This window comes from Labrus bergylta, chromosome 20 (assembly GCF_963930695.1).
Source record: "Labrus bergylta chromosome 20, fLabBer1.1, whole genome shotgun sequence".
NCBI lineage: Eukaryota > Metazoa > Chordata > Actinopteri > Labriformes > Labridae > Labrus > Labrus bergylta.
Window position 1 is genome coordinate 17,707,334 of NC_089214.1, and position 26,549 is coordinate 17,733,882.

The 26,549-nt window shown below is 43.9% G+C and overlaps 1 protein-coding gene across 6 annotated transcripts; it reads left to right on the forward strand.

Moving 5' to 3' along the window:
• The first annotated feature begins 509 nt into the window (after positions 1-509).
• Positions 510-26,466, forward strand: jcada (junctional cadherin 5 associated a). 6 transcript variants are annotated; one of them, XM_065948914.1, is made up of 7 exons: positions 512-967; positions 2,187-2,262; positions 8,321-8,622; positions 14,198-14,752; positions 17,567-18,520; positions 19,159-22,865; positions 24,145-26,466. In XM_065948914.1, exons 4-7 carry the CDS (start codon positions 14,391-14,393, stop codon positions 24,177-24,179), a joined length of 5,058 nt encoding a protein of 1,685 aa, XP_065804986.1. In that variant the 5' UTR covers positions 512-967; positions 2,187-2,262; positions 8,321-8,622; positions 14,198-14,390; the 3' UTR covers positions 24,180-26,466. The 6 variants fall into 6 exon arrangements, with proteins under 6 accessions (XP_065804988.1, XP_065804986.1, XP_065804984.1 ...); XM_065948912.1 differs by lacking the exon at positions 8,321-8,622; XM_065948913.1 differs by lacking the exon at positions 2,187-2,262.
• Positions 26,467-26,549: the final 83 nt, after the last annotated feature.

The window sequence follows — 26,549 nt, forward strand, 5'->3', positions numbered from 1 at the left end:
CAGATTGCCAAGCAGTGATGCACGTACATGCGCAGTCACTTTCCAGTTGAGTGAGCATCTTGCCTTCATTGCATATCTTTTCCACAAGTGATCGACATTTGAGCGATCAATGCAATAACTCAAAAAGACCATAGTTCTGGGGGATAGTTCCTCGGGTCGAAACGGGGGCTTATATCTATATCTATCTAGCTCTACAGATTGAACATGGATCTAAGATATCGGCCGACATATCAGTATCTGATTTTTTTTCCCACCCCAATATCGATTATGGTCCAAAATTTACCATATCAGTCAGGCCCTACAATTTTGCCCTTTATTTTAGAGATAGGACAGTAGATGATGCAGAAATCAGGGAAGGACATGCAGTGAAGGAGCCACAGGTCAGGTTGTTGTTGAGTTCATATTCACTATGGATCTCATCTTTCAAAAGGGTCACACAGGATCAGGTCCTAGGCAATAACTGAGACAGACACAGATAGGGCAGCCAAAGATTTACATGTTTTATAATAATGAATTTTGTTCGTGACATTATGCAAATTAAATGTTACTTGTCTAAATCTATGTTTGTTTATCCCGCTCCAGATTACATTAGTTATGTAACTTGAAATGCTTTAGAAACGAACACATTGCCTTCATGATTGCCTTACCAAAGGGTTTTCTATTTTAGACATTGACAGGATGAGGGTTAATTAATTAATTGTGTAGCTCTGCAAAAACGACTGTAGATAGATATATAGATAGATAGATAGATAAGTTTATATTGTCTTGAAATGCTGAGTGACCTTATCTGTGGGCAGCATCCAGCTGCCTCCCCTCTGGAGAGGAGAGGAGAGGAGAGGAGGGATGTTTCCTCGCCGCTGTGCTGTAGAGGGGCTGTTCCTTCAACACTTTCCAGCTCAGTCCGTCCAGAGCAGCGGCGGGGATGAGCGCTGGGGACTAGGCGGCAACGCAACGACGCATTTCACAGGTAAGACGGTCTCCAGGTCCGGCGACACACCGCCTTTAACTCAGACGTTGGTTTGGATTAATGTTTTCTTATTCGCTGACCCATGTGGTCTGCGGGGGGAGGCGGGCAGCTGCTTCTGAAGGGAGCAGACAGAGGTTGAGAGTCGCATCTGCTCTGCGTTCAACATTTCCAGCGCTCCCTCAACTTGCAGCCAAAGCCCGAGCCAGCTCTACCTCCTGCCCGGCTGTCCCTGCCTCCTCCGCCGGGATTAGAGGATTGAGGACAGGACTGTGGCTCTGCGAGGACGCGGTATTAGAAGGTGAAGGGGTGCTGGGAGGACGGAGGTCTTTATTTCTCCCCCCCCCCCAACTTGAAGCGTGTGCGGTGGAGAGCCTGCCACTGTTTGCGGACGCGCTCCTCTCAGCTGAAGGTTAAAGATTGCTGATGGAGCTAGCCAGGCTAGCGCTAGCCCAGCTGTATGTGCCGTTCTCTGGGCTGTGGAAGAGAGGCCAAACTCCCCGCAAAATACGCAGTTTTAAATGTCCCCCCGCAGGAGTCGATATTCATATCAAGAGAACTATACTTGAGGACTTAAGCGAAATACTTTAGGCATGCCTTGTGTTCGTTTGGCACTCTGTCCGCCTTCAAAAGCCTTTTACTCATATAACATTTTAACTTGTGGAATTGCTTTGCCTTTAATGTCGAGCATCCATAATGTTCTGTGTCAGGCGACAGTGCGCATATGGAGTTATAAAACAGAGCAAGCGTTGACATGCTGTCTTTATAGTTGGTCATTCATCCGCCGAATTCAATCAAGGACCTCTGCTTATCCGTGTAAAGTCTTAAATCTCATTAAAAGAAGTATTAATCTAATTGTTGCTGTAAGGAGACCTGACAAGGCAGATGTTAAAGTGGAGGCTGGCAGCGCGCATTTGGGCCAGGCTAGAAAGCCATGGCAGCAACCTGCATAGGAAGGGAACCAGCGGCAGCTAGCGTCATGCCAAACCTGTCAATCATTTCGTAACGACATGGCGAGCGCACTCGGGTCCAGCAGCTCTCGGTTCTGCTCGGAAGCACCAAATGGATGTATGCACAAATGCGCTGCAAACAACCCCCCTTTGGCAAATGGTTTAATGCCAAGTTGAGCTTGCTTTGATGTTCGCATGTTGTCACTTTGTCACACCTGCTGTTTGCATGATGATGGCTGCTGCTTGACCTCTCTTCTCCTTCCCCCATGCAGCCTCCTCCTGCACGCACTGCCTTGCATGACTACACAGTAAAGAACAGCAATCCCTGCCCTCAGTGTGCTGAAATTGGTAAATATAGCGCTCTATGCCTCTGATTTACGTTTTAATAATGAACACTGAACTTTAAAAGGTTTTTACAGCATAGTAATATTTAATAGCCTGCAAGTCTGGATGGGTGAAACACTGCTGTGGCTCTGCACTTTACTCGCACCTCTAATTATGTCACAGTGTTGCTTAATGGCTTTAATTTTAGAAGGTCTGGCACACGAATGGTTACTGTCACTTAGGGGCCTCTAAGGGCAAAGATTGTCAAAGCCAGGATTTCACCTGAGCTGTTCCAAGTCCAAGACTATGTGAAGACTTTAAATAGAGTAAATAGGTGGAGTAGCATGCTCTAAAGTACAGATGTTTGTGCAGTTTGCTGTTGTTATCCCCACAGATTTCATTGACTCCTCCTTCGGCTGGTCATGCTGCAGCCTCAAGTCTGTCGTAAAGCCCAGCTGAGATCGTTTTTTTTGGACGCTGATGTCGTACACGTGTTGAGGGAAAAAAAAAATCAAACATAAGATACACAACTCACTGCATTGATTTGGCACTACTGTTACAAGGATGTTACGATACTAAGGAATGCTCCTAGGTTAAACAAGTCACTTGTAAACTATACATTATCAACCAAGTTATAGCTGTGACACTGGGCTGCAGCAGACAGTGCAGAGAGTGAACTATGGAGTTGAAGGACGCTCTGCTGGATAAACTTCATCATGAAGCCAACTGGTTGTTTTATGCATCATAAGTCCAATTAAAAATGTGAGATATACATTATTACATAGCTTGAGCCCATATCAGTCATCCGACATGTAAGTCAGGCTCGTCTTTGTTTATCAGTCCATCACGATGGATTCATCGATCTTGAACTCAGCGGTAGATGAATCCGTTTGATACAAACATCAACCCTATCCCGACATTCCGCTTTGTACTCCGAATTTCCATCGGCATGTCTGCGTCACTTTGCCCACACCAGAGCCAGATAGATAATCGAAAGCAGCCAAAACAAGCTGGACGAAAAAACTACTTTCTCCCTCTCTCAGGGAATAAATTATGTTTGTGGAAATATTTTGGTTTTTCAGGGAAAAGAAGTGCCAGCAGATAAAGCAATGCCACATGCAAACACGGCTGTTGTGAGGTAAAACACTTGAGGAAACAAAACACAGCTTGCCACAGAGCAAACAGAGCATAGACCCTATAGTGCTAGTGTTAAGTTTTGCACTTAGACATGAGGAATATGGCACTTTATTGTGAAGGGAGGATGGTCTATCTTATCCCCTTTTATTTAAAAGATAGATTTGTATTCAAACGGGCAGATGTACCATTCCCTAGTTTTCTGTAAGTTGTTATAGATGTAACTGACTTTTGATTAATGAGCCTTTTATGTCTCATATCGATCCCAGGCCTTTATCCGATGTTTTCAGGCCAGACTTATTGATACCAGCGAATATTGTATATCACACCGTATCTGCCGTGATTGAACTGGTGAATTACATCCTGAGTATTTATGGGCGAACTGTTGCCGGGAGTGATCTGTTCCTTCTTGCGAAGACCTTTCACAGCTCAGTGAGCTTGCATCCGAAGCTGTCTGTAAATGTCAGTAAAGACGCTTTTTCTACAACTGTGTGCGGGACACTTTTGCAGATAACTGCAGCTGATGAGTAGAAAAGAAGAAGAAGAAAAGAAAAGCCTCAACAGCATTCGTATATTTTCACAGGAGAAAGCAAGAAAGATCGTCAGTGTGTGAAACGTGGGAGTGTTTTTTTTTGTGGTAGGTCTTTTACACATCCTTGAGACTGGGATGGTGTGTGAACACAAGACCCTGCTAGATGCCCTGGGGGGGGGGGGGGGGGGGGGGTTGGGGGTGTGCTGGGATGGGATGGGGAGCGTATTAAGAAGGAAGGGAAGCAGCTCATTAATTCCTTCCAGCAGCGAAGGAAAGGGTTGGTCAGCGAAAACTGGAAGGGGCCCTCCACGGCTATGAAATGAGTCATACCAGTTCAACTTTCAGGAGTGCTCCGGCGATAAGTGTGGGCTTGGATAACTTCCTGATGTTGCAGGCAGTCTGGTTATCCCAGGGCTAGACTTTCCCTTTCCAGTAATGCGTGAGTGTGTGTGTGTGTGTGTGTGATCTAGTTGTATCAGCAGGTTAGAGATTATCCTCTCCTCTCTCTCTCGCCCTCTCTGTCCGCTCTCTGCCTCTCTTTGGTTTAATTTCTAGGCCAAGTGCATCAAGAATTTTTTTTTTTTTTTTCTGCCATTGGGTAGCTGCGGCTGTAGCCTTTGAAAGTCATCTGATGTTTGCCCGGCTACAGGGATCCCCTCGGAGGTCCTGCCTGATGTCACATGTGATGTCAGAGCCGAGGTGACGCAGGCAGGAGGACGCGGGGTGGTGGTGGATGTAGCCAGCCAGAAACGTGTGAAGGCTACAGACATCTGCCAGTGTGTGTCTCCGAGCGAGAAAGCAGGACAGTAAGTCTGAGGGCTGAAATGAAACACACATTTAGCATGGACGCTGTTATGACGTAGCTGGTGGATGTTCACGTGTTTGGCAGATGGTTGAGCTGCCTGCTTTGTTATTTCTATGTGTCAGTTTCATGTGACTGCCGTGATGAATACATTGACACAAACCTCACTTTTAAATCATAACCTAATCAGTTTGGACTTATGCCATGAATTGAAGAATATTGGCATTTATTTATAGCTGTTTATGCTTAATCTCACTGCATCAAAAGTGTATTAGAGCATGGCTGTAATACAACCTCCAGTTCAAATGTACACACGCTGTGGGAGAAAGCTTTGCAAAATCACATTTCTTGTTTGTTGTGATCAATTCAGACTTTTGCGACGTGTTTATTGCGAATGCACATGATGCAATAACGATAGAGTTGTGATTTATTGTGCAGCCCTGGGAGACGTTAGTGTGCATGCGTCTCATTGTGTCACTTTCCTTTCAGCACTGTCTGCAGCACGATGTATCAAATCAATTCAACTGAGAAGTGTTTGTCTGCACAATATGAAAAACAAATAATCTTTGCAGTCAATTAAGGCCCCGTGTCAACCTAGCGTTTTTTCTTTTTTTCTGAGCGCCTGCATCTTTTTTTCAGTTGTTTTCAATGGGTAGAGAGCGTTCACAGCAGGAAACGGCCACCTGAAGACAAAGCTCTGTGACATTTTTGTGCAGCCGCTCCAAGCTCTTTTTTTCAGAAAGGCGCTGTTGACGTCACCAGCGCTATTTTCCAAATGTATGATATTCCCCGTAGTTTTGCTGCCTACGGATCGTTTCTTGTACCCACATCCTCTTGGGTAAATCGGGTAAAAAACGACCTCAATTACACAACATGCAGTAAAAAGTAATGTAGCAGTGTCGGTCATACAACGGCCTTTGTCAACAGACTGTTGTCATGGAGACAGGACAGACGTGCAGCGCTTTTCTTTTCAGCGCACAAGCGCTTCATGCTAACACTCCTGAGTGTACAGCCAGCGCTTTTCTGCCTGGAAATAACCCTAGATGGACACAGGGCCTAATGTTGGTCTATAAGAATAACCAAACATAAAGTGTGCATTTTCCCTTTCCTTGGCTCTACTGGTCTGTGAAAACAAGTCCTCTCCTGAACCCAAATGAATTATTCCATCCAATGGGGTCTTTGTCAACCCCATTTTCCTTGTCCTCAGCTGGCATGCTAGCGAACTCCGCAGTCGACACTGGGTCAACTCCATTTCAGTGTGCTGGTGGAACGTTTAACATGCAAAGACAAGGGCTTTTAAAAAGTGTAAAATGGAGAGTGTCATCTGTCATCCAGCCACAGCAAACACTTGATTGTCAGCTGACAAAACAAACAACAATGTCCGCCTACAGGGCAACACGCAGTAGTAGCTTTCCTGGTTGACAAATTATAGCTGCCAGGGACAGTTTGTCCACAATATGATTATATTCAATGTAAGACTTTTAAAAATATATATATATTAGCCAGCCTGACTAACCAGGTGTGTGTCTTAATGATTTCCCACAGCTTGTTTTTGTTTGTATTATCCATGTGGTGGATGGAGGTGTAGCCTGTTGTAGCGCGGCACATAGCTCATGTAGCTTCTACAACACCTTTTAGAATGGAGTGACTCTATTCATTTTAAACAAGGCAGCCTATTGTAATGTGTTTGTTGAGCCTGATCATATCACAGGGAGAGTAGAGAAGTGATTCATTGCGTAGCACTAGTTGACAGTGTGTGATAATGTTTAATAAAGTAGATGAGTTTGTAATGACATCAGCTTTTTGGGAAGTTCTACATCGTCACATTGCTGCAAAAATCACAGTTAAAACTTTTCTCCTCTGGTCACAATTTGGGAAGTCGGGGGATTTTTCGGTTCTAAAATCTGGTGATCTGCCTCAGGCTCAACAAACACATTTCACACGGGCTCTTAAGTGTACATTTAACTTTATATCATCCTCCTCTTTGTGTGCTTAAACAACCCTGATGAGGCTTCGTCTCTGACATTTTGTCTTCATACAATACGTTTATGTCAGATTGTTCCCTCCCTTTTTTGATACAGTGCAAGAGGCATGCAGAGTCCATCTGATTAGCAGCAAGCCAGAGCGTGCTAACCCTTTGATCACTGTGTTTCTCGCTGATAAACCATGCCACTGTCATCTCTAGCAAGCCCCAGACCTTGACAGACACTAATTACCATGAAGCCAGTTTGGCATACTCAGAAACACAGCATGGGCTGGAAATAGTTCAGTGCAGGTGAAACCTACTGTGTTTGAGAACAGAGCCTTGGTGGATTAGCGTGCCTAATAACCTCTCATTTTCCTTTCTTTCTTCTCTCTCTTATGAAATGATAATTGTCAAATGTTGGCATGAGCTGTGTTGTTTTGGAGCAAATGGCCTGCATCTTCCACGGTACTTCAGTGTTTGATGCATTCAGATGAAGGAAATCTCCTGACGTCAAATAGCTACACGTCAGCCGTACTGAGCTAAACCTTCTGTACAATAGAAAATGAACCCGTTGATGTAATTACCCTCACATCATCGGTGTCTTACTGGTTGCTGCACAGCTTGGTCTTCTACTTTAATGAGCTATCAGCTGTACTGTTCTTGTGTGTAAGCCAGTTGTTATTGAACTTCTTCTTTGGATGAAACACTGATGCTGCGCAAGACTAACGTTTGGCTGGACTATTTTTGACAGCCTGAAATGAATCAGAACCAGACTATTGGGTTTCAGACTGTGATGTGTTGGAATATGGTGGAGTAAAAACACCACCGAGCCCTCCACCCCCCCTCTATCCCCACCCCCATCCTGCCTTTGATTTCGCTGCCAATGCAGCCTGACTGTAATAAGTTTTGGACTGAGGCAAATGCAGCGGGAATATCTTTGCAGCCCACATGCTATTGTCTGTGAGCTGCCATTCACAAAAGCAAAACAACTGTTGCCATGGGATATACTCAACAAAATAATGTAAGTGGATGTTTTGTTTTTCACGAAACCTTTCCACATGAGCTTATTGAATCACAATGCTCGGGGCCCCGCCTGTTGCTACCCTCTCTACCAGGAGGGGCGTGGGCGCTGGAGAAAGCACATGATAGTTAAGAAAGTGGATTATTTAAACTTGAATCTTCAAGCGTGCAGTAGATCATAGAAGGACTGTACCACAGTTACTGCTGTTAAATATGAAGTCTACATGCTTTACCTTTAAGTTTATCAGTTTTCTACAAAAAAGGCCCGCTATGCTGAATATATATATATATATTTTTTTTTTTACTGGCAAAAGTCCCCTTGCTGTCTCCTTGATTGATGACTTGAATCATCATCCATGTTTAGGGGTTGATGTTTAGTATTTGCCCTAAACTATAGGCTCATGGCTTCCGAGCCCGGTGGGATGTTCTGATGGATGGTGAGTGTCCAGAGGGCAGATAGCGCCTCAGATAATAGGCCCACACTTGAAGCTGCTGAGTTACATCCACCTGAGGGGGGAAACATTGTGCTTTCCAGGGGTCAGTGTTGGTAAAATATATCCTCAGGTTGTTTTTGCTGGTAATTCCTCCGACCCGAGCCTAACAACAGGCCTCCTGCTTCTTTCCTCAGGACAAACAGGAGCCTGCAGAGAGCCTGATTGGAAACACTTGCGACATCATCGGCGCTCCTCTGTCCACACAACAACGCACTTCCTCAGGAAGAGAGACGGCCCCTCCGCTGGACATAGTGATGTCACATTGATAAACAATTCGTGGAGGGTTGTTGCTTGCTGAATGTGATGTGCTGTCATCCCTGAGAAACCCCTGTGCGTGCACTGCCCTAACAGATGCAGGCCAGAGACTAGCCAAGGACACACCCACTCGGGTCACTTGTTTGAGATCCAAGGAGACTGGGAACAATGTGTTGAAGAGGTGCGGCTCTTGTGGAATATTTTGAGAAGCAGGCTAATCGTCTTTTGGTCCCAGGCTTGTGATTTCTTTTGTTGTGGTGTATTTATGCTGGGGCCTGTTAAATCCAGATTTGTTTTTGTCTGTAGTTCTTTACTTTCAGATGTGCTATTTTAACAACTCTCTGACTTCTTCTGCATACCATAAATGACTGGTACTCTATTTATTTTGATCATAGTGCAGAAACTCTTCAGTGTTTGTCCTTCCAACTTGCCATATTTTTTAGATATTCAGAAGTGCTTTCTTTAAATAGCCTGTAACCTGTGCATGCAATCTGGAATAATTGCTAACACCCTCTCACTCTGCAGTTTTGTCCACCCTGAGGCCTTATTCAGGTCTCTGTCCTGCATTGTCTGCCACCCGTGCTGTTCCTCTGCTTCCCTTCCTCCCCACCTCCCCACCATGCCCTCATCTCAGTTGGGCCATGAATAAGGAGCTGACACCAAACTGTCAACCTGCAAGCCGTCATGCCCCTGCAGCCTGCCTCGGGTGTAGCCACCAGTAGGAAGGGCACAGGCCCTCCACCACACAGCTAAAAATGCTTGTATCTGTTTTTAACAAACACGCATTTGGCCTGGACATAAGTTCACATGACCATAGAGGCTGAGGTCTTGCAGGTGTCACTGTGTTGCGAATATAAAATCTGTTTCAGTAATAGTGGCTGATAAGAGACAAAGTGGGGGCTGGTGTGGGGGTCGTCTGTAGGTAAATGTCAGCCCTCATGTGGTTCCATTTATTTTTAGCTTACATTGCAGCATATGCTATCCATAAAGTAAATCATTATGGTCTCTTTTGAGTGAGCCATGTCATTAAAATGCAGGAGATCTGCACTTTTTTTCCCCCAGGTTGCCAAATTCATGCTCCTGTAACGCCAGTCTTTTTCACACAAGGAGGCATTGTAGCGAAACACAATGTTGTTTGTGTTTAGGCGGATGAAAGCAGACCATTGTTGCAAACCGTTGCTTGAATCTGAGGTTTTATTTGATATAAAATGGGTAATTCCATTGCGTAACAGCATTAGTAGTATTTAAACAGAGCTTGTCAACGGAAGGAAGGCATGGGGGGGGGGGGGGGGGGGGGGGGGGCGGGGGTGGGCGACTGAGCAATGGCAGGTCACTTTACAGGAGGAAATCCTCACTTTTACTGATGATGGAGATAATCCTCATTTAGTGATGACACCAGGAGCAATTGCCTCAGATTAAGGCTTTAGTGAGATTAGACAGCATATGGGTGTGCAGTTAAGACAGGTTAATGTGCATATATCATAACAAAAGTGAATCATCATATTAATGTACTTAGCCCCTGACCTCAAGCTCATTTAATTAAGCCTTAGCCTGGTTAGAGGGGCGGGCTTCATCTAGAGGAGGAAAAGGGTAGTGATATCAATCTGACTCTGATCTTGCAGTCTGATAGGCGCCTTTAGAGCTGCAGGGAGACCCGCTGCTCAAGCTTAATTAAAAGTACAGAAGAAGAAAATTTATATTTAAAAGAGAACAAAATCGTTCTTTTGACATGAGTTTGGGTCGATAATCTGTGGTGAAGAATGGTCACAAATATCTCCATCCCTGATACTTGGATTACGTGACATTTACAGCATTTCAGGAACACGACATGAGTTATTGAACACAGACGCTGGCCCACTGCCCAGCACAAGTTCAACTGCAGTTCATGGAAAAACTGTCAATAAAATGAGTGGAGACTCTGGTACATTCCAAGCAAGCGGCAACCTCTGGTGATAAAAAAAAAACTGCAGTTCCTCAAGTATCCACTTGAGGCTGCCTCCAAAAGGCCCAATAGTCCCAAACACCCCAAAACTAAGAGGTTTACAGCCTGGTCCAAAAAAACAATTTTTATATTATTAGTTACATTCTTCGTTGGTACACACTGTATATAAGGGGTGATTTTTTTATATAACTCACCCGTTATGATTTTCTGAAGAGCTTGATTAGTGTCAGGAGGCTTAAGGCTTGCCTCAGCTCCAGCTCTTTGCCTGTTGACCGATATATATTCACTTATAGCGCATTTTTTAGTCTTCTGACTGCTCAGGTCACACAAACCCATTCACAGCCATTTACAAACTGATGGCAGAGGCTGCTATGTAAAGTCTCCATCAGTATTAACTAATCCCATTCATACACATTTATCTACATTCAGAATCCGCAGGAGAAACTTAGGGTTAAGTGTCTTGCACAAGGACATATCGGACATGTGGCTGCAGGAGCTGGGGATCAAACCCCCACCCTTCCAGTTGAGAGACGACCGACTCAACTAACTGAGCCTCAGCCGCCCAAGTTGACTGATACTATCGAGCCAAGATGGGCCTGTCACAGATGTTTTTGACCATCTGTATTTTTGCTCATATGAGCCAATACAAGAGTACATACAGTATATTCAAGAAAACCATGCTTGATGTGATTAAGAAATTGTTTCCTAATCGAGTCATACCTTTATCCAGAAGTTCTTAGAATTACTGCTGAGCAGATAGTGGGCCACATTACATTTGATAAATAATATATAATAAGTTATTCTTTACTGAAGTTATTTGTTGAAGAAAGCAGCCTTCTGAGAAGCTGAAAAAAAATCAATGCATCATTTGTGAATAATTTCAGACAGTTAAGTTAAACCAGGAGCAATTTAAGTAAAAATGCTTTAGATTGGTATCCACATCAGAAACCACAAACTGGTTGTTTTCTAGTAGGGTAAAGGGCAAGGAAGTTACTGGTGGAAAGAACATTTATTTTTAAGCATTTGAGTTTAATCTATAATCTGTTGTGACAAATGACCCCAAATCTGAGCATCTTAGATTCCATTTTGCTGAAATTTACAGCATTTGAGACTCACCGTGTGACGGATGTTCAATAAGTCACACGGTGGCGTGCTGCCCAGTTCAAGTTCAACCCCAGTTCATGAAATGTATCGTCTAAGGCCTGCATGCTCATCCCGAAGCAAATGAAGCAACCGCAACTTTTGTTCAGAACCGGCCTCTCCTTTTGGAGATTACTTATAAAAATGGAGAGTGTTAAACTCAACAAAAGTATTAACTGGGTAAGCGCCAAGAGTCAATCCTCCAAAACTAACTGGTTTAAGGTTTTAAATGAAAATGATAATCGTATTAGAGAGGCAGACATACAAAGAGAGCGGCATTTCACGGTCTTGGCTCTTCATAATCACCTAGTAGGCTATCCCAGGGTTCAGGTACAAGGAGGGAGGGAGGGAGCAGGAGGGGTATGATGCTGCCCTCTGAGTCACTTTCCTTTCATAGATGGATTTTTCCATCTCTATGGGACTATCATAGCTAAACAAATGCTAAGAAGAAAAACAAATGCAAATGGCTTTGCTGCTGAATACATTTTGTTGAGGCTGTGTCAGCCGTCTGTTTTTCAGAAACAGAAAACAAGCAATTTGGCTCTGCCATTAAACAATCATAGTGTGATTGGCTTTTAAACTGTATGAACAGCATTTGATTCTGGCACCGAATCTCACACTGCTGTTCCTGAATGCCATTTCTTATTAAGGACAGCCAGGTTGTTGGCAGTCTATTCCAGTGGAGAGTATTGAATGAGTGGGCTGCAGCAGCATCTGTCCTGTTGACAAGGCAGCAAGCATGGCTTCATCAAGGGCATTACATCACGAGCAGATGCACCCTGGGTATCATCAGTTCAATTCCTCGTCAGTGCTTGATACTAGGAAGTAGTTTTTTAGACAGAGAGCTCAGGATTGTTGCTCATTTATTTTTCTACAATGTCAGTATATTGGTAGGTTTTACTTGGTGTAATTGTCCGTTGCTGAATTGTTCTTGCGGCATCCCATGTAGGCCTTCATGTGAAATTCCTTCAAATTCTCATTTAACTAAAGGTCCCTTTGTTACATATCATACAACAATAGTAACAGACCAAGGAAAAAACAATCAAGCTTTTTTAAAATTTTGAGCGCCACAAATTTTTACGGGTTTTTTCCCAACACAGAATGTCACCAGTTGAATCTGATCTGGTTATTCAATACAAAGCTTTGACTGTTTCTCTCCATGACTGGGGCCACTCCACACTCCTAAATTGGTTCATATGTGTATCATCTATGTATCTAAGACGCACATTTCTCTGTGTTTTCCATCCATGCTAGCTGTGTGCTACATAATCATTTGCATCAGACCTACATCATTTGACGCGATGAAGGATTTTTGACAGCCTGTGAGCTAAAGTGGCTAAGTGGCAGCTTTGGCTCACAGCCCCCAGTGGGAAGCCCCACTGAAGCGCATTGGAGAGACACTGAATGTTTAATGTGGAATTGTGTTAAACAGTGTTTTCACCGGTGTTAATTACTGGGCCCTCTTGTTTTGTAGCAGAGGAGGCCTCTGACGGTGCTTCAGCTCTTCCTTCCTAACCTGGAAACAAGCAGAAACGCAAACTAAGCTAACGTCTGCAGTAGATAGACTCGAAGTCTCATCTGGTGCTGTGTATGCTGAAGAGCAAAATCGAAACCCAGGCCTGTTTGTTTTGCAGGGGAGGGTACCTCTGTGGACCATTTAGCTCCCAATAAAACTCATTAAGGGGCAGGTTTTTTTTTCGGGTTTTCTCTTCCATTGCTCTGTGTTCAATCAATTGACAGAACAACATTTAAGTCTGTACCGTCAAGCATGATGATTCCAGTGAAGGACCAGCCCCAGGAATTGCCCCTTAAAACTTACAAAGAGTTCTTTTCACATTTGAATCTTTATTTATCTCATAACAGATCATCACTTAACTCTACATGTAGTCACACCATAAAGAAGGAATGGAGCATACTACATCATTTTGATTATGATATTCATTTCTGTATTAATGTCGATAAAAAATCTTTCCTAAAGATTCCGAAATGAAGGAAGTAGACTTTAAGTATGCAATCCCTTATCTAAGTCTTGAATTTTTTTTAGGGCATATAGCTGAAAATATGTTCTTATCCCTTTAGACTAGAACAAGATAATACTTTTCAGATGAAGAAAAGATGTCGAGAGCAAGAGGAGGCGGAGGTGAGCAGAGAGGAACACAATCCCCCAGTCGTCTCAGTCATGCAAAACATGAGCAGGGGTTGGCTGTTAACAGCTACCTTACAGCCACTGTATGTGAGTCTACAGGGAGCCCACTGTAAACAGTGACATTTCTCTGTAGCACCAGCATCCTTCTGAAATCTGTTCAAACTGATCGTCATTTTATTTTGGATAGTTGTGAGGGTGTTTGTTAACCCCTTGTCCTTAGTGCTGGTGGTGGGTTTGGTGCCTGTGATCTCCCAGAAAGATGGAAACAGGGTTGTTGCTAGGATGACTGAAGAAGAGAAGAGGGAGGAACAGGCTGATAGGAAGGCGGGTGTTCTTGGTTTTGTTGTGGCGCCTCAGAATTTGGGTTTGGAGGGTGGTCTTTTTTTTTTTTTGTTTTGTCCCAACTGTCCAAATGGGTTGAGAAAAATGGGACACGGGTAGCGGGGATAATGGTTTTACCGCCACCTTCTTTTCTCCGTCTCTCGTCCTGTCTACTCATGTCGTCCCTCTCTTTTCTTTTTTTCCCAGTGATGGCCTCAGCTGCGCAGCTGTGCCGGTGATCCTGCCGCTGCACGTCGGGAAGAAGCAGAGACGCTGTGACAACCGACCTACCTTCCTCCCTCGCTCAACAACAACAAGAAAAAAAAAAAAAAAAAAAAAAAAAAAAAAAAGCAGAGAAGGGGAAAAAAAAGAAAACACACCAGCATAAACAAATGCGACCATGTACAGCGTGGAGGACCTCCTCATCTCTCATGGATACAAGCTGCCCAAGCATACCAACACCCCCTCGTCAACCCCTACCCCAGCCCCCGCTTCCTCGTCCCGCCAGGCTCCCTCGTCCCCTCCGCCGTCCTACAGCAAACACCATGAAATCCTGGAGAACATGCCTGGCCCTAGGACAGTGAACGGATATGAGAGAGGTCCCGGGGTGCCCTATGGGAATGGTGGGGGACCCAGGCAGCCCCAAGGATACGTCGGGGGCTGTCCCAACAACAACAACGAACCCAGGGAGAGGAGCCAGTCCAGACGGGAGGGTCAAATTGACACCCATTCATTAGGAGAGTCTCTGACATCAGACAGCGGGTAAGACAGTGTCTGCTGACCCCTGTATGTTTAACCTTTTGCATGCCCTACACCTTTTGGACCCCCCCCCATAACCTAACCTAATTAGGACCGTCCTCATCCTGCATTGATTAATTACAAAATGATTCATTTTAGTGGGGCAGATTAATGAAATTTAATGAGTCATCAAAGAGAAGAGTATAGAGATTTTGTGGGACATCTTAAATGGAACTGCCTAACACTGCTCCTCAGTCCCTGCCGCCATCTCCTTCCTGCCTCTTTCTTTCCCCTTGTGTGTTACTTCCTCTCATTTCATCTCTATTCCCCTCTCTCCTCCTCTTCCCAATCAAGTCTTGGGCAGGGGAGGAGGGATAATGTGTGCTAGAGTCTTAATCTGCCACATGGGACCTTGGAGTTGTAATCAAAACAGCTTTGGGCAAACCTATGTGCACCCATTTGAGCATGCCCAGTCTTACACATGCAAGTTGCCAGGTTTTCAGGATACCCCCTTCCCCATTCCACCCACAAACATCACCTTCAGTATATAAATAACCTGCTCCCACTGTGTCACAAGAATCATACCTACCTAGATGTCACGTGTAGAACCCATCAATTATACAGGACTCATATAGGGTTTATTTAAATATGTATACAGAGGATAGGCTATATTTAGCCTGGTCTGAAGTTATGTAATTGAAACCCTCACGGGTAGGGACTGTTAGAGCGTTTGATATTTCCAGAGATATCACCAGGCTGCAGCCAATCTGTTTTATCCTGAAAACAGGATTGTTTGATTTGCCTATTTGCACCAGTTCTGGGGTTAGTGTGCTGTAACTGAGACAAAGTCAATACAGCTGTTCCCATGTCCACACAATTAGGCAGGCTCATCAGATTGTTTCCCTATTTCCTTACATTTTGTTTGGCTGACAGTCCCTTTTTTTTTTCATCCCTAATCCCTTTTTGCCACCAGCCAGTGACTGAGCATCTGAAAATAGTCCGATGACCTTGAGTAATGTCAGCGGTTGTGCTGGTGGTTTTTCACTTTTCAGTTTTTATTCTTTGAGACGAGTAATCCGCATTTTCATGTCGCTGCTGTGCCAGTGTTATCAGAGCATTCTGTGGGGAATGTGGGAATCACTAAGACATATGTTTTGTGATTTCAGTCTGTTGTTTGTTCATCCTTCTTTTTTTCCTCTCATCCAAATCCGTTTTGCCTGGCAGCTTTAGTTTAGATAAGGAACGGGCCTATCTTGGCACTCCCATTAGGCAGTGCTACTTAGACCCAATTAGACTAATGATGGTAACTCATCTTACATGAGATGCCCTCAAATTTAGCCGATTGGCATGGCTAGCTTCTCTCCTCCCGCAGCAAACGTCTCTGGTCAGTGGTGATCATGGATGAAAATGTCAAGGACGCTCAGCGGCCTTGGCCTTGAGGGGGTGTACACATGTGCTTGCGTCTTGTTTGCATTGTCACTCAGTCAGTCACTCCACAAATAGCCTGAAATGATCAGGCTCTATGCAGAGACCCACTGCATCTTGTTGTATCCCATCAGGCTTCCTGTCAAACATCCTCTTTGAAAAATAGCAGGAGCTTTCATAAACACCGGTTTAGTGAAATGCTGCTTCTTTTTTCTGATGAAGACCGTTTGATGTGTGCAAAGAAAGATTGTTAATGAATCGACCTTTAAATTGTTGATCTCTATTGGAGGACATCCGGGACTATCAGAAACAGTGTGTCATTGTGTAATGTGTTCATTATGCCCCATAGAAAATCACAATTACTAAACACTACACTGCTTCTTATGGTCACCTGTCTCCATCTAGTGGGAGATGCTTTATATCCTTTTTGACTCTGTCATCATTGTAGACTAAATGTTTTATTTTCATCTTTTCTGTGGGACTTTAAGATCCTGCATAATTGTGTATCAGTGTTTGTATAGGTCATAATTTGCTCAAATTGTCCCAATGTGGGTATTGTACCACAATGTGTTGTCTCATCTTTAAATCAACAAGATCGGGGCCGGGGTGATAAATTAATTTAATTTACTGATTCTAGTTCAGAAGAACTGAAGAATTAAACAGCCACTGCTTTCCTTAGCTCCCATACTTAATAGTAACACAAGAGCTCTCTTCAGACACCCCAAAGGTTTCTTTGAAAGTTGTGCACTTCCAATTTTAAGCAACATACTGTCCAGTGTCAAGTCAGACTGAAATCTGCGGCAACTAAAAGCAGAGAGTGATTGTTCATGTATTCATACTGCGTTTCTGCAAAAGTTCTGAAACCGTAACTAAGCTCAGCCGCCATGACGTCTTTGTACATTCATATTAATTCTGTGACGGCGTTATATTAATGCCCCAGTCTATGAATTCACATTGTGTTTCGACATTGTGGAACCATGACTCCTGTCATGAGTGGGATCACTTCGTCTGCACATTACGACTCTGCGACATTTATAGAGAAGACAAAACAGCAAGGGGACGTAAACAACGTGCCTTGAAACTACAGTTTGGATAGGGCTAGAGATGCATAGGAGCATGTGTTCAAAAACAGCTGGAGCCTGAAAACACCTGTCAGAAAGAAGCTCATAGAAGTGGCATTTAATGTAATCTAATAAATTATATGCATTGTAAGGACTACCCATGCACTACTACCCGTGGCCAATTGCTGTTTAAACTGTGAGATATCCTGATTGGAAAAGATAAAGAGGAAAGAGAAAAATAGTTCAGTTGATGGAAAATGGATGGGGAAAGGGGGTTCCATCATTTTCTGTTTTTTATGGCAAATACTATTGAAGCATGCTGACACAGACATATGTGTGTCCCCCCTCACAGGTTCTGTGATGGAACAAGAGGTCCTCAACCACAGTCCAAGGATGTGGCATACTGGAGGAGGAGAGGCCAGGACTTCACTGTGTTGCTGGACTATGCAGACTTAAGAGATCCCCATGGAGGAGGCCCAGGGTGTTACAGCAGGCCAGAGGGTTCTCAACAAGCGAGAGGCCAGGAGTTGTCTGCAGAGGATCGTCAGAGGCTAGCCCAAGAGAGGCAGCGCTGGGCAGCCCAGGCTCAGGCTCATGTGCAAGCTCAGGCCCAGGTTCAAGCTCAGGCCCAGGCTCAGGCTCGTTTGAGACAGAGGGATGCCGCTCTCCATCAGTGGAGGATGGTAACTGAGAGGAAGTGCCAGAGCCTGGGGACAGAAGAGTGGCGTCCAGCCGTGAGCTTTGCCCGCCAGCTGTCACAGAGTGAGGGCGAGCGCTGGGCACTTGAGCAGCAGAGGCTTCATGCCAGGACACCTGAGGGCATGGTTGTCCACCCCAGGACCAAAGCTAAATCTCAGTCCCTGCCCAGGATGGTGCAGCCTGAGAGCCTGCAATATGTGGACATTGCCTCATCAGGTCAGGAGCTGTACAGGAGGGTCAATGGCCACCCATTGTCACAACATGATCTTTATAGGGCACCCCGCTGGCCAGAAAATGGCAGGCCAGCTAGCGCCAACCAACTTTCAATGACACCAAAGCCCCGCTTCACCCGACCCCCCAGACCTCCTTCCTATGAGATGCACCAGCAGATCAGGGGAAGCTGTGAGGTGTTGTCTGGGAGAGACTCTGTGATTTCCCAGGCAAGGGACAGAACACCACTTCCCATATCAAGGTCAGATGACCCCCAACTGGACTATTATGCACAAGACTCTGGACCTCCAGGATACATCCCCCCTCCATCATATAAAAGAGTTCCTATAATGGCAGGGGGCCGTCGGGGATATGGGGAAATAACTGTTGACTACAGGTAAGTCCTTTGATTCTGATTCCCTTATAAAGATATGAGTTATTTTTGCTTTTTTTATTAATTGGCTGTGGTTTAATATTAATACAATTTTGTCAACTGTCTGTTTTGTAAACATATAGCATCTTTAATCATGAATTGTATATCTAAGTTAGCCAAGTAAACATATTTGTGTCAAGTTGTAACAATGAAAACAGAAATTATCATAAGCCACATTATATAGCAGGTTTGCTGTGCTTTCTCTGGTAATACAAAGTTACCTTATGACTTGAAAGTGTATGACTTTAGCCCCCCTAATTGGGTATGCCATTTCACACTAATACATCTTTGCTGATGTTTAAATAAAAAAAGTGGAATGAAGTTTTGATCTTCGTATCTTTAGAATACCTTTATCCCAGGCATTAGATCCCCAGCCAGAAAAGTAGATATTTTAGAAAAGGTTTTATGTTATTCCCTAACAATGGAGTGGCTCCTTTCTTCTGAAGATACTTCTCTATTCTATGTACCCTAGTGATATTTTGTGGCATTTACAAATTCTCCCCTTTAGCATAGATGGGTAATAAACCATTAAAGCCATTCTTTTATTTTATTGTATTCTTTTAAAGTCATTGCTGAAATAAAGCACAACTGTGTTGTTTCAGGTACAGAGGGGATGTGTACCAGCAGATACATGTGGCTCCAGATGGATCTCACTGGTTTACCAGACATCCAGCTGGTTCCTGGCCTGATCCTCACAGTGGAAGGATCATGGCTGGTCAAAAGCAGCTGTACCCTGTGTATACTACCCAGGAGCACCCTGGTGGAGGGATCCAATATATCCCCTTTGATGACCCCCGCATCCGCCATATTTCTTCAGCCCTGGGTGGCAACTCCCTGACAGACGCTGACAAGATCCGCCACATCCGCAACGAGCTTCCCAGTGTCACCGTGTCGGAGCCTGCATCCGACGACAGTGCCTTTTTGCCCCCGCCATTGGGGCCTTTCATCTCTGCCAAACTGGCTGATGATGCTAACAAGACGTCCTCTAGCGACTTCGACAATGACAATAACAGGTGGCACAGTGATTTGCACAAAGAGACTGTAGATAACTTCCCAGCAACTGACCAAAACTGCAACAACAGATATCCCAAAAACCAACGTCCTCCTCCATCTCCATCATCGGCCTTCCAGGCCCCATTAACAAGGAGCGCTTCTCACCTGGGATCGAGTTCTGAAACCATCACCCAAGTGAAGAAAATTGCCCCAGATTCAGTGCCAGAAATCAACAGGAACACCAAGAGAAGAGTGAGTGAGACCATCTTCTGTCTTGTGTCTGTCCCTGTTCACACACCGACCATTATTCACAAAGACTCTGCCTCAGATCAGAACAACAATGAGACAGTATCAAACCTGACTGTCACCAACACAAACACTTTTGCTGTAGGCCTCAGAGAGAGCCCGAATGTTCGGAGCAGGTCGGTAAATGAAATGCCCATCAAACCCCACTACTCTCACTTTCACACCAGCAGCACATCCTCAATGAGGAATTACAAGAGGGCTCCTCTGAGGAAGGAGATAATAGATGCCTGGGCACTTCAAGCTAGGGAAGACAAGGAGTTGTGCTATTCTGGGTCTTGGCCTGGAAACCAGTACCGTAATCAGGAAACCCAGACTGGCTCACCTTTGTCAGTGGTGAAAAGTCCAGAACCCCAGAGTCCACTTTGCGAACAAGACCATGTTCAGTCTGTTTCAGACCCCACAATGGAGAGTTGTGTTGGGACTGACAGTAGCTCCTCTTATGGCTTTCCTATGGCAGGCCAGAAAAACCTTCACCTCTCTAACAACAGCGCCTTTTCTCGACTCAGCCCAACACAATCATCATCACATCAAACCTCACCACAAGAAGCATCCCCCCCATCAATGGCGCATGATCTGAGTGATCAGCAGCCATCATCTCCCAGGAAAAGCACCTCCAGTCCAGAGAGTTTAGAGCAAGTGGCTTTTGGTCAGTTTCTCTTAAAGCCAGTGAGCCGACGACCCTGTGATGCCATCGATGAACTGGAAAGCATAAATAAGGTGATGGAAGACACGATTAGCAAGAGACCCAATGGGGGTCAATGCATTGGTGAGAAACGAGACCGGTGTAAAGGTCTTTTCACTGCTGGTCCAGAACCAGGAAGGGAAGCAATCAGCCTTCCTCCAATGCACACAGAAATACCCCATAGTATCAAAGTTAGATCAAAGTCCTTGGCTTCCACTGCTGACCTAGACTCCATGGACATGAAGAGTTCTTTCTCCAGGCCACTGGCCAACAACATACAACCAACAAATGTGCTATCAATACTCCCAAACCCAGGCCTCAAAGACAGTGCCCTCCTGCCTTCACCAAGCCCACACAATGAGTCAAACCGTCTCTATAGACAGGACATCCCGGTTCCTCAAGAGTCCTTGCTGAGGGATGTGGGGTTAACTGTCTACACAGAGACTCCTGGTGGTCCAGGGGAGCCAATAAAGCGTTCACTGTCAGTCCCTTCTCCGCTTAATCATAAGGAGCTGAGTCAGTCAGTACAGTTCTCGTGGGACAACAGGGTGGCACTCGTTAAAAATAGCAGTAGCCCTGAGCACAATTCAAATGAGGAGCTGCAGTTTGAGGTTGAGACTGAGACAGAGGGAAAACCTAAACCAGACACTGTTTCCCCATTCAGGGGAGAGGTGAATTTGAGTATCTGTAGGACCAGAAGTGAAAGCAGCAGGTCACCTAAGAAAGAGGGTTCACCACATTTCAGCAGACTGACCAGGGAGGTTACTTTTATGCTTGAGAATGACGATGAAAGATACTCTATCACTGAACCTATGAGGTATAAGAATGAATCGACCATAGCAGACAAGCACCTGGAAAACTTATTGATTAAAGAGAAAGCCAATTCTTTGCCTGCAGAGGACCTTAGTAACCTGTACGAAGTCAAAAGTGCAAAAGGTATCCCTGAAAATGAGTCCATTGAGGAGAGGGCCGCTCGAATCCTTGGCATAGCTGTTCCAGTTGAGGCTTTGGGTGTGGCTGACATGGAGTCCGAGGACAACCAGGATAATAAGGACACTACTGAAGACAGGAGACTACAAAGCCAAGGTGAAGAGACACAGCAGGTGATAGAAGAGTGTGTGCAAGTGAAAGAGGAGTTCCCTATTGACCAGGGAGCAGAGACGGATGAGGTTAAGGAGATTGAATCAGATGTGAACCATGAAGGAGACAGACAAAAGCACAGCAGCAACCACAGTGATGGTGCAGACAATGAGGATCCTGAAGGCCAGTCCCTGGTGGTACTGGACCTGCCTGAGTTCCCTCCCACTAAGCTTCACTTGTCCCTGCCTGTTTCCACCACTGAGAAGTTAACACTCAGCATGTGTAATGTGGAGAAAAAGGGGCGATGCGGAAACAGCAAACTGATCGAATCCCTGCAAGACAAGCTAAACTCTGCTGCCTCTTCAGCTACTACATCTCAGGGCAGGTCAACGCCAGAACGAATGGCTCGTCTAAAAGAGCTGGACTCAGTGTCTCGAATACGACGCCTGAGTCTCAAAGGTTCAGAGTCTGACGAGAGGGAATGTGACAGAGAGGAAGGTGAAGCTCAAGAAAAGATAAGGGAGGAGGACGTGAAGCTACGAGAAGAGGAAAGAAGACAGAAACTGGAGGAAGAAAAAGTACAAAAAACACCACTGTACAAGTCAGGGGATCATGAAGACGATTGTAAACCTAAAGAAGCCAATGATGACATGTATGAGGAACCACAAAGAGAAGGAGAGACAGAGGAGTTGAATGTTGAGATTGCACTAAGAGAAGACAATGAAATGAGTAAAGAAGGCAATATTGAATTGGCTGCAGGAAATGAAGGAATAAAAGAAGCAGATGTTGATTTTAAATCAGAAAATGAAGAAAGTAAAGAAGCAGATGTTGAACTGAAAGCAGAAAATGAAGAGGATAAAGAAGCAGACGTTGAATTGAAAGCAGAGAATGAAGAGGATAAAGAAATCGATATTGAAACTAAAGGGAGCAAAGAACAGGAGAATGAATTCAAGGCAGAAGAACCAGAAGACAAGGTGGAGCTGAAGATTGTGGAGGATGACAAAGAAAAGCCTTTGGAGAAGGTGGCAGAGGGACAGAATGCAGCCGTGGTCAGTAGAGCCAACACAACACAAGGTGCCAGGGGGAAAAAGTTGCCCAAGCCGAAGCAGCGCACCAGGCTCCAGAAGCCCCCTTTGCTTCCAAAACCTCGCAGTGTTCCCAAGAGAGAAATAACACTGCCACTCAGCTTCAGCACTGGGACCTGCGGCCCCTCCAACACGGAGGATGAGGATATGCTCTCTGTCTCAGGTGGGTTCAAATGAATTAGAAGATGATCCTTCAAAAGTTTTGTTTTGCTTTTAAAGTGAAGCAGCCTGAACATGTTTGTTTTAGAAAAAAATGTGTACACTAATGAGTTTGATTGTACTTCTTAAAGGAAGAATGTGTGACTTTTTGATCCAGTAGATGTCGCCCTAGAGCACCAGCATTAAACCAAAACAAACTGCTGTTTGGCCACACCTCCGCCTTACTAAAGCCTCCGCTCTCCTCCAGCAGCACACCTCCAACCCCTCTCGACTCGCAATCTCACAAAGGCGATATGAATTAGAACGCACCATAATTTAGCACAAAATTGTCCTTTGCTCAAGCTGCACTTACCTGTTGACTGCATTGTCGTGTTAGCAGGCTAATATTAGCACGCTTTGGTTAGCTTGTAGCTTAATATTGCACCTCAATTAACACAGAATGACCAATGAGTGGACTGTTATTCTTCTTTTCTTTTAGTCCTTGACTGAAACAGCTTTATACGCAAGGCCGTCCCGTTAGTGTAAACATGATGTAAACACGGCTCTGACAACAACACCTGCCGGGACTCACTCATTGTAGACAGTCATGACTCAGAGAGACATTTTCATATGATATACTTGATTTCTGCTGTATTTATGTTTTAAGTATCGCACATTCTTCCATTACAGGACAGTGTAAAAGGCAGAATTGTATCAGTCGAGTCGATTAGGATATTGCTGATTTATCCTTTTTTGTCACCTCAGCAACACAAAACTTTGATATTTCTAAACCCTGATCTTATGTTTCAGCAGCTCTGGCTGCCTTGCCCACCGGAGATTGAATATACCCAGCCTTACAGTATATTTTTAGTTTATCAGGTCACGTCACTGCATTTTGTCGTTTTTGTTTATTGGAGGATTTTAGTCTCCAGAAATGTTAATCTGAAGTTATTAGTAGAAAAAAAAGCCAAAGCAGCAGCTGGCCTCTTGGCCCATGACGCCACGCCTAAATGTTTTGGAGAGACAGATTTTTAACATTGAATTGTATATCCAGTTTTACGTAATATAAAGAACACGGCTACATTTGTTTAGAACAAAATGTTAAATTCTTATGCAGACAGGAACATTTAAGGATGCACAATCCAATCTCAATAAAAGATGACTTTATAGAGTTGCTAGTGGTAAAAATAAAAATTCACAGGGAAGGGAACTTCCACCTTTAGGTAGGACAAATAATATTGTTCTGACTTGTTTGGCTTGTGTTGACTCATCTCTCTCTCTCTCTGTCTCTCTTTTCTCATCAGACTCCTACGACCCCAGTCGAGTGGAAAGAGTGTGACCTCTGACTCTGCCTTCACCACTGTGGAAATCAGTCTTTCTCAAGTTAACAGCTTTTCCAACAACAAAGGCTTTCATCTCACCTCATGGCTTAGTCAGCTGTGACCTTCCAATATTGTTACACATTTATTTCTTACAGAACTGACTGTCCTGGTGCTGCGAGAGCATTGTTATAGCCAAATAAAGGTGCCCCTCCTGGTGCCTATTCTCCAGGCCTTTTCAACCATGACCACCCCTTGTCCTTTCATTTTCTCCCTCTCCCAAGTTTTATTTTTGCTCAACAAATGGACATCCTCCCGTGAAGTTGTCTTATTTCTCTTTTGGAAAAATGCATGTCATTCTTCCTGTCTGCACTCGAGGGCTCCTTCTCGAGTTGAACTATGAATGTAAAAGTGCTTCTGCTTCACAAACTTAAGTAATGTAACACACAAGAAAATAAGGCGACAGTATTGCATTACAATCAGTATTAACCTACACCAAATGTAAATAAGAAAGAGTTATAAGATTTTATGAAGAGTATAAAAAAATCAATTTAAGACATTTAATTGCTGACAAATGTATATTTTCATATCTGTTAAGGAAAAACTAGATTTTTTGGAAGTGTAGTCTTTGGGTGTATTACTAATAATGAAACCCTGTGCTCTTTATTCTTATACTCGTGTGATAGAGAATGTACTCGGAGAGCCTGGATGCAATGAGAAACACTGTGGATTCGTGAATAGTTTCACTTAAGAGCAATATAGTCGTCGTATGTGGGATGTTTGTGACATGAATCGAGTAGTAAGTCTCCATTTCACGGAGCTCATCGCATTTAAACGTCTGCTTTAAAGCTCTACCTTTTGGTACAAGTGTTGGATTTGCACTGCTGAGATTATTGGCTTTATGTTACCGGGTGAGCACCCTAATAATCTCTTCAAATAGTCGGAGATAATACTCGGAGGATTGGTGTTCACACCCTCCCCCGTTCTCCGCTGCCGTCACTCTCAGCATCAGCAATCCCAACATGTATCAGAGACGTCTGATGTGTTGCTTTTCGTTCGTCCTCATACTGTGGAAGTAGAAAATCTATACTTTGTGGCATTACCAGACGTCTATATTTAACCAGGAGGTTCGTGTTTTTTCTTCTTCAGTCACACATCTCAGTTTAGGTGTGATTTCTGAAGTGCTTTTAGCAGGAAATGATAGATGTAGCTATATTGATCGCAGTGTGCCTTGTACACACTGTTTCTGTGGAGAACTTCACACTCACTACTTTTCTTTTGCAAATCCTAGTTTCAACTGGACGTCAGTATTTCATCTCCAGAGAAAACAGAAACATTTGAGGTCGTTCCGGCAATAATACTAATAATAATAATATTGTAGTTTAGCTGAAGACGTTAAGTGTTGATACTGTAAAGAACGTTTGTGTGACGATGCTAATCTTAGTGTCTGAACATGTTCAGTAGTGTAATGTACACATATCAGTGCTTTATAGGTTGTGGGCATAACTGGCAATTGGTTTACACTCACTTCACTTATGGGGTAGCAATACAAGTATTAAAAAAAACAAAAAAAACATACCAAACCAAACTTTGTGCTATGCATTTGGACATCTACATTTACTGGGGTTTAACACCAAATTCAAAGCTAGAACTGCAACTTCTGTACGCCCGTTAGTCACTCTTTAAAAGCGGCTGTATTTGACGTGGAACCTGTTGGATCTGGTGTTGGACTTGCATGGAAGTGTGTCTCTGACTGGAGTTCAAATAAACAAGGTTTTGTCTTTGTCCTGTTCCCAGCCCAGTACGCGTACCTCTGTGTTCCAGGTAATTATGGTGTTATCTGGTCATTATCGTCGGTCTTTTTGTACTGCAAGTTCTTTGTAACATGATATAGACTATTGGTGCACATGTTGCTTTGATATTTTCTATTTTCATACAGAAGTATGTACAGCTTCTTTTGTATGCGCGGCATCTTTTTTTTTTTTTCTTCTTCTTTTTTTTGTGTGCATGAAATGCGTAAGAAGTCACAGAGAGAAGGTGTAATTTGCATATAATTGCATTTGGTACTATATAGTCTATCCAATAAACAACTGTTATATTTCATATAATGTATATTTTATTTTCAAAAAGTTATGCTACATATTTAAAAAAAAAAAGGGTATTTTTAGATTCTTGTGAAAAGGGAAGCGTTTGTGAAGGCACAATATTTGTCTATATTTGATCGTTGAGAATGATCAGACATGGAGACAAATGTGTGCTAATGTACAGTACTGCAGAGTATTCATAAATAAAAGTCTTTGCATGAAACTTTTTGTCTGATTTACTTCAGTCTTCTTTTGCGCCCATTCAAAACAGATGTCATCTCAAGACATTATTGTATTAACTGAGGT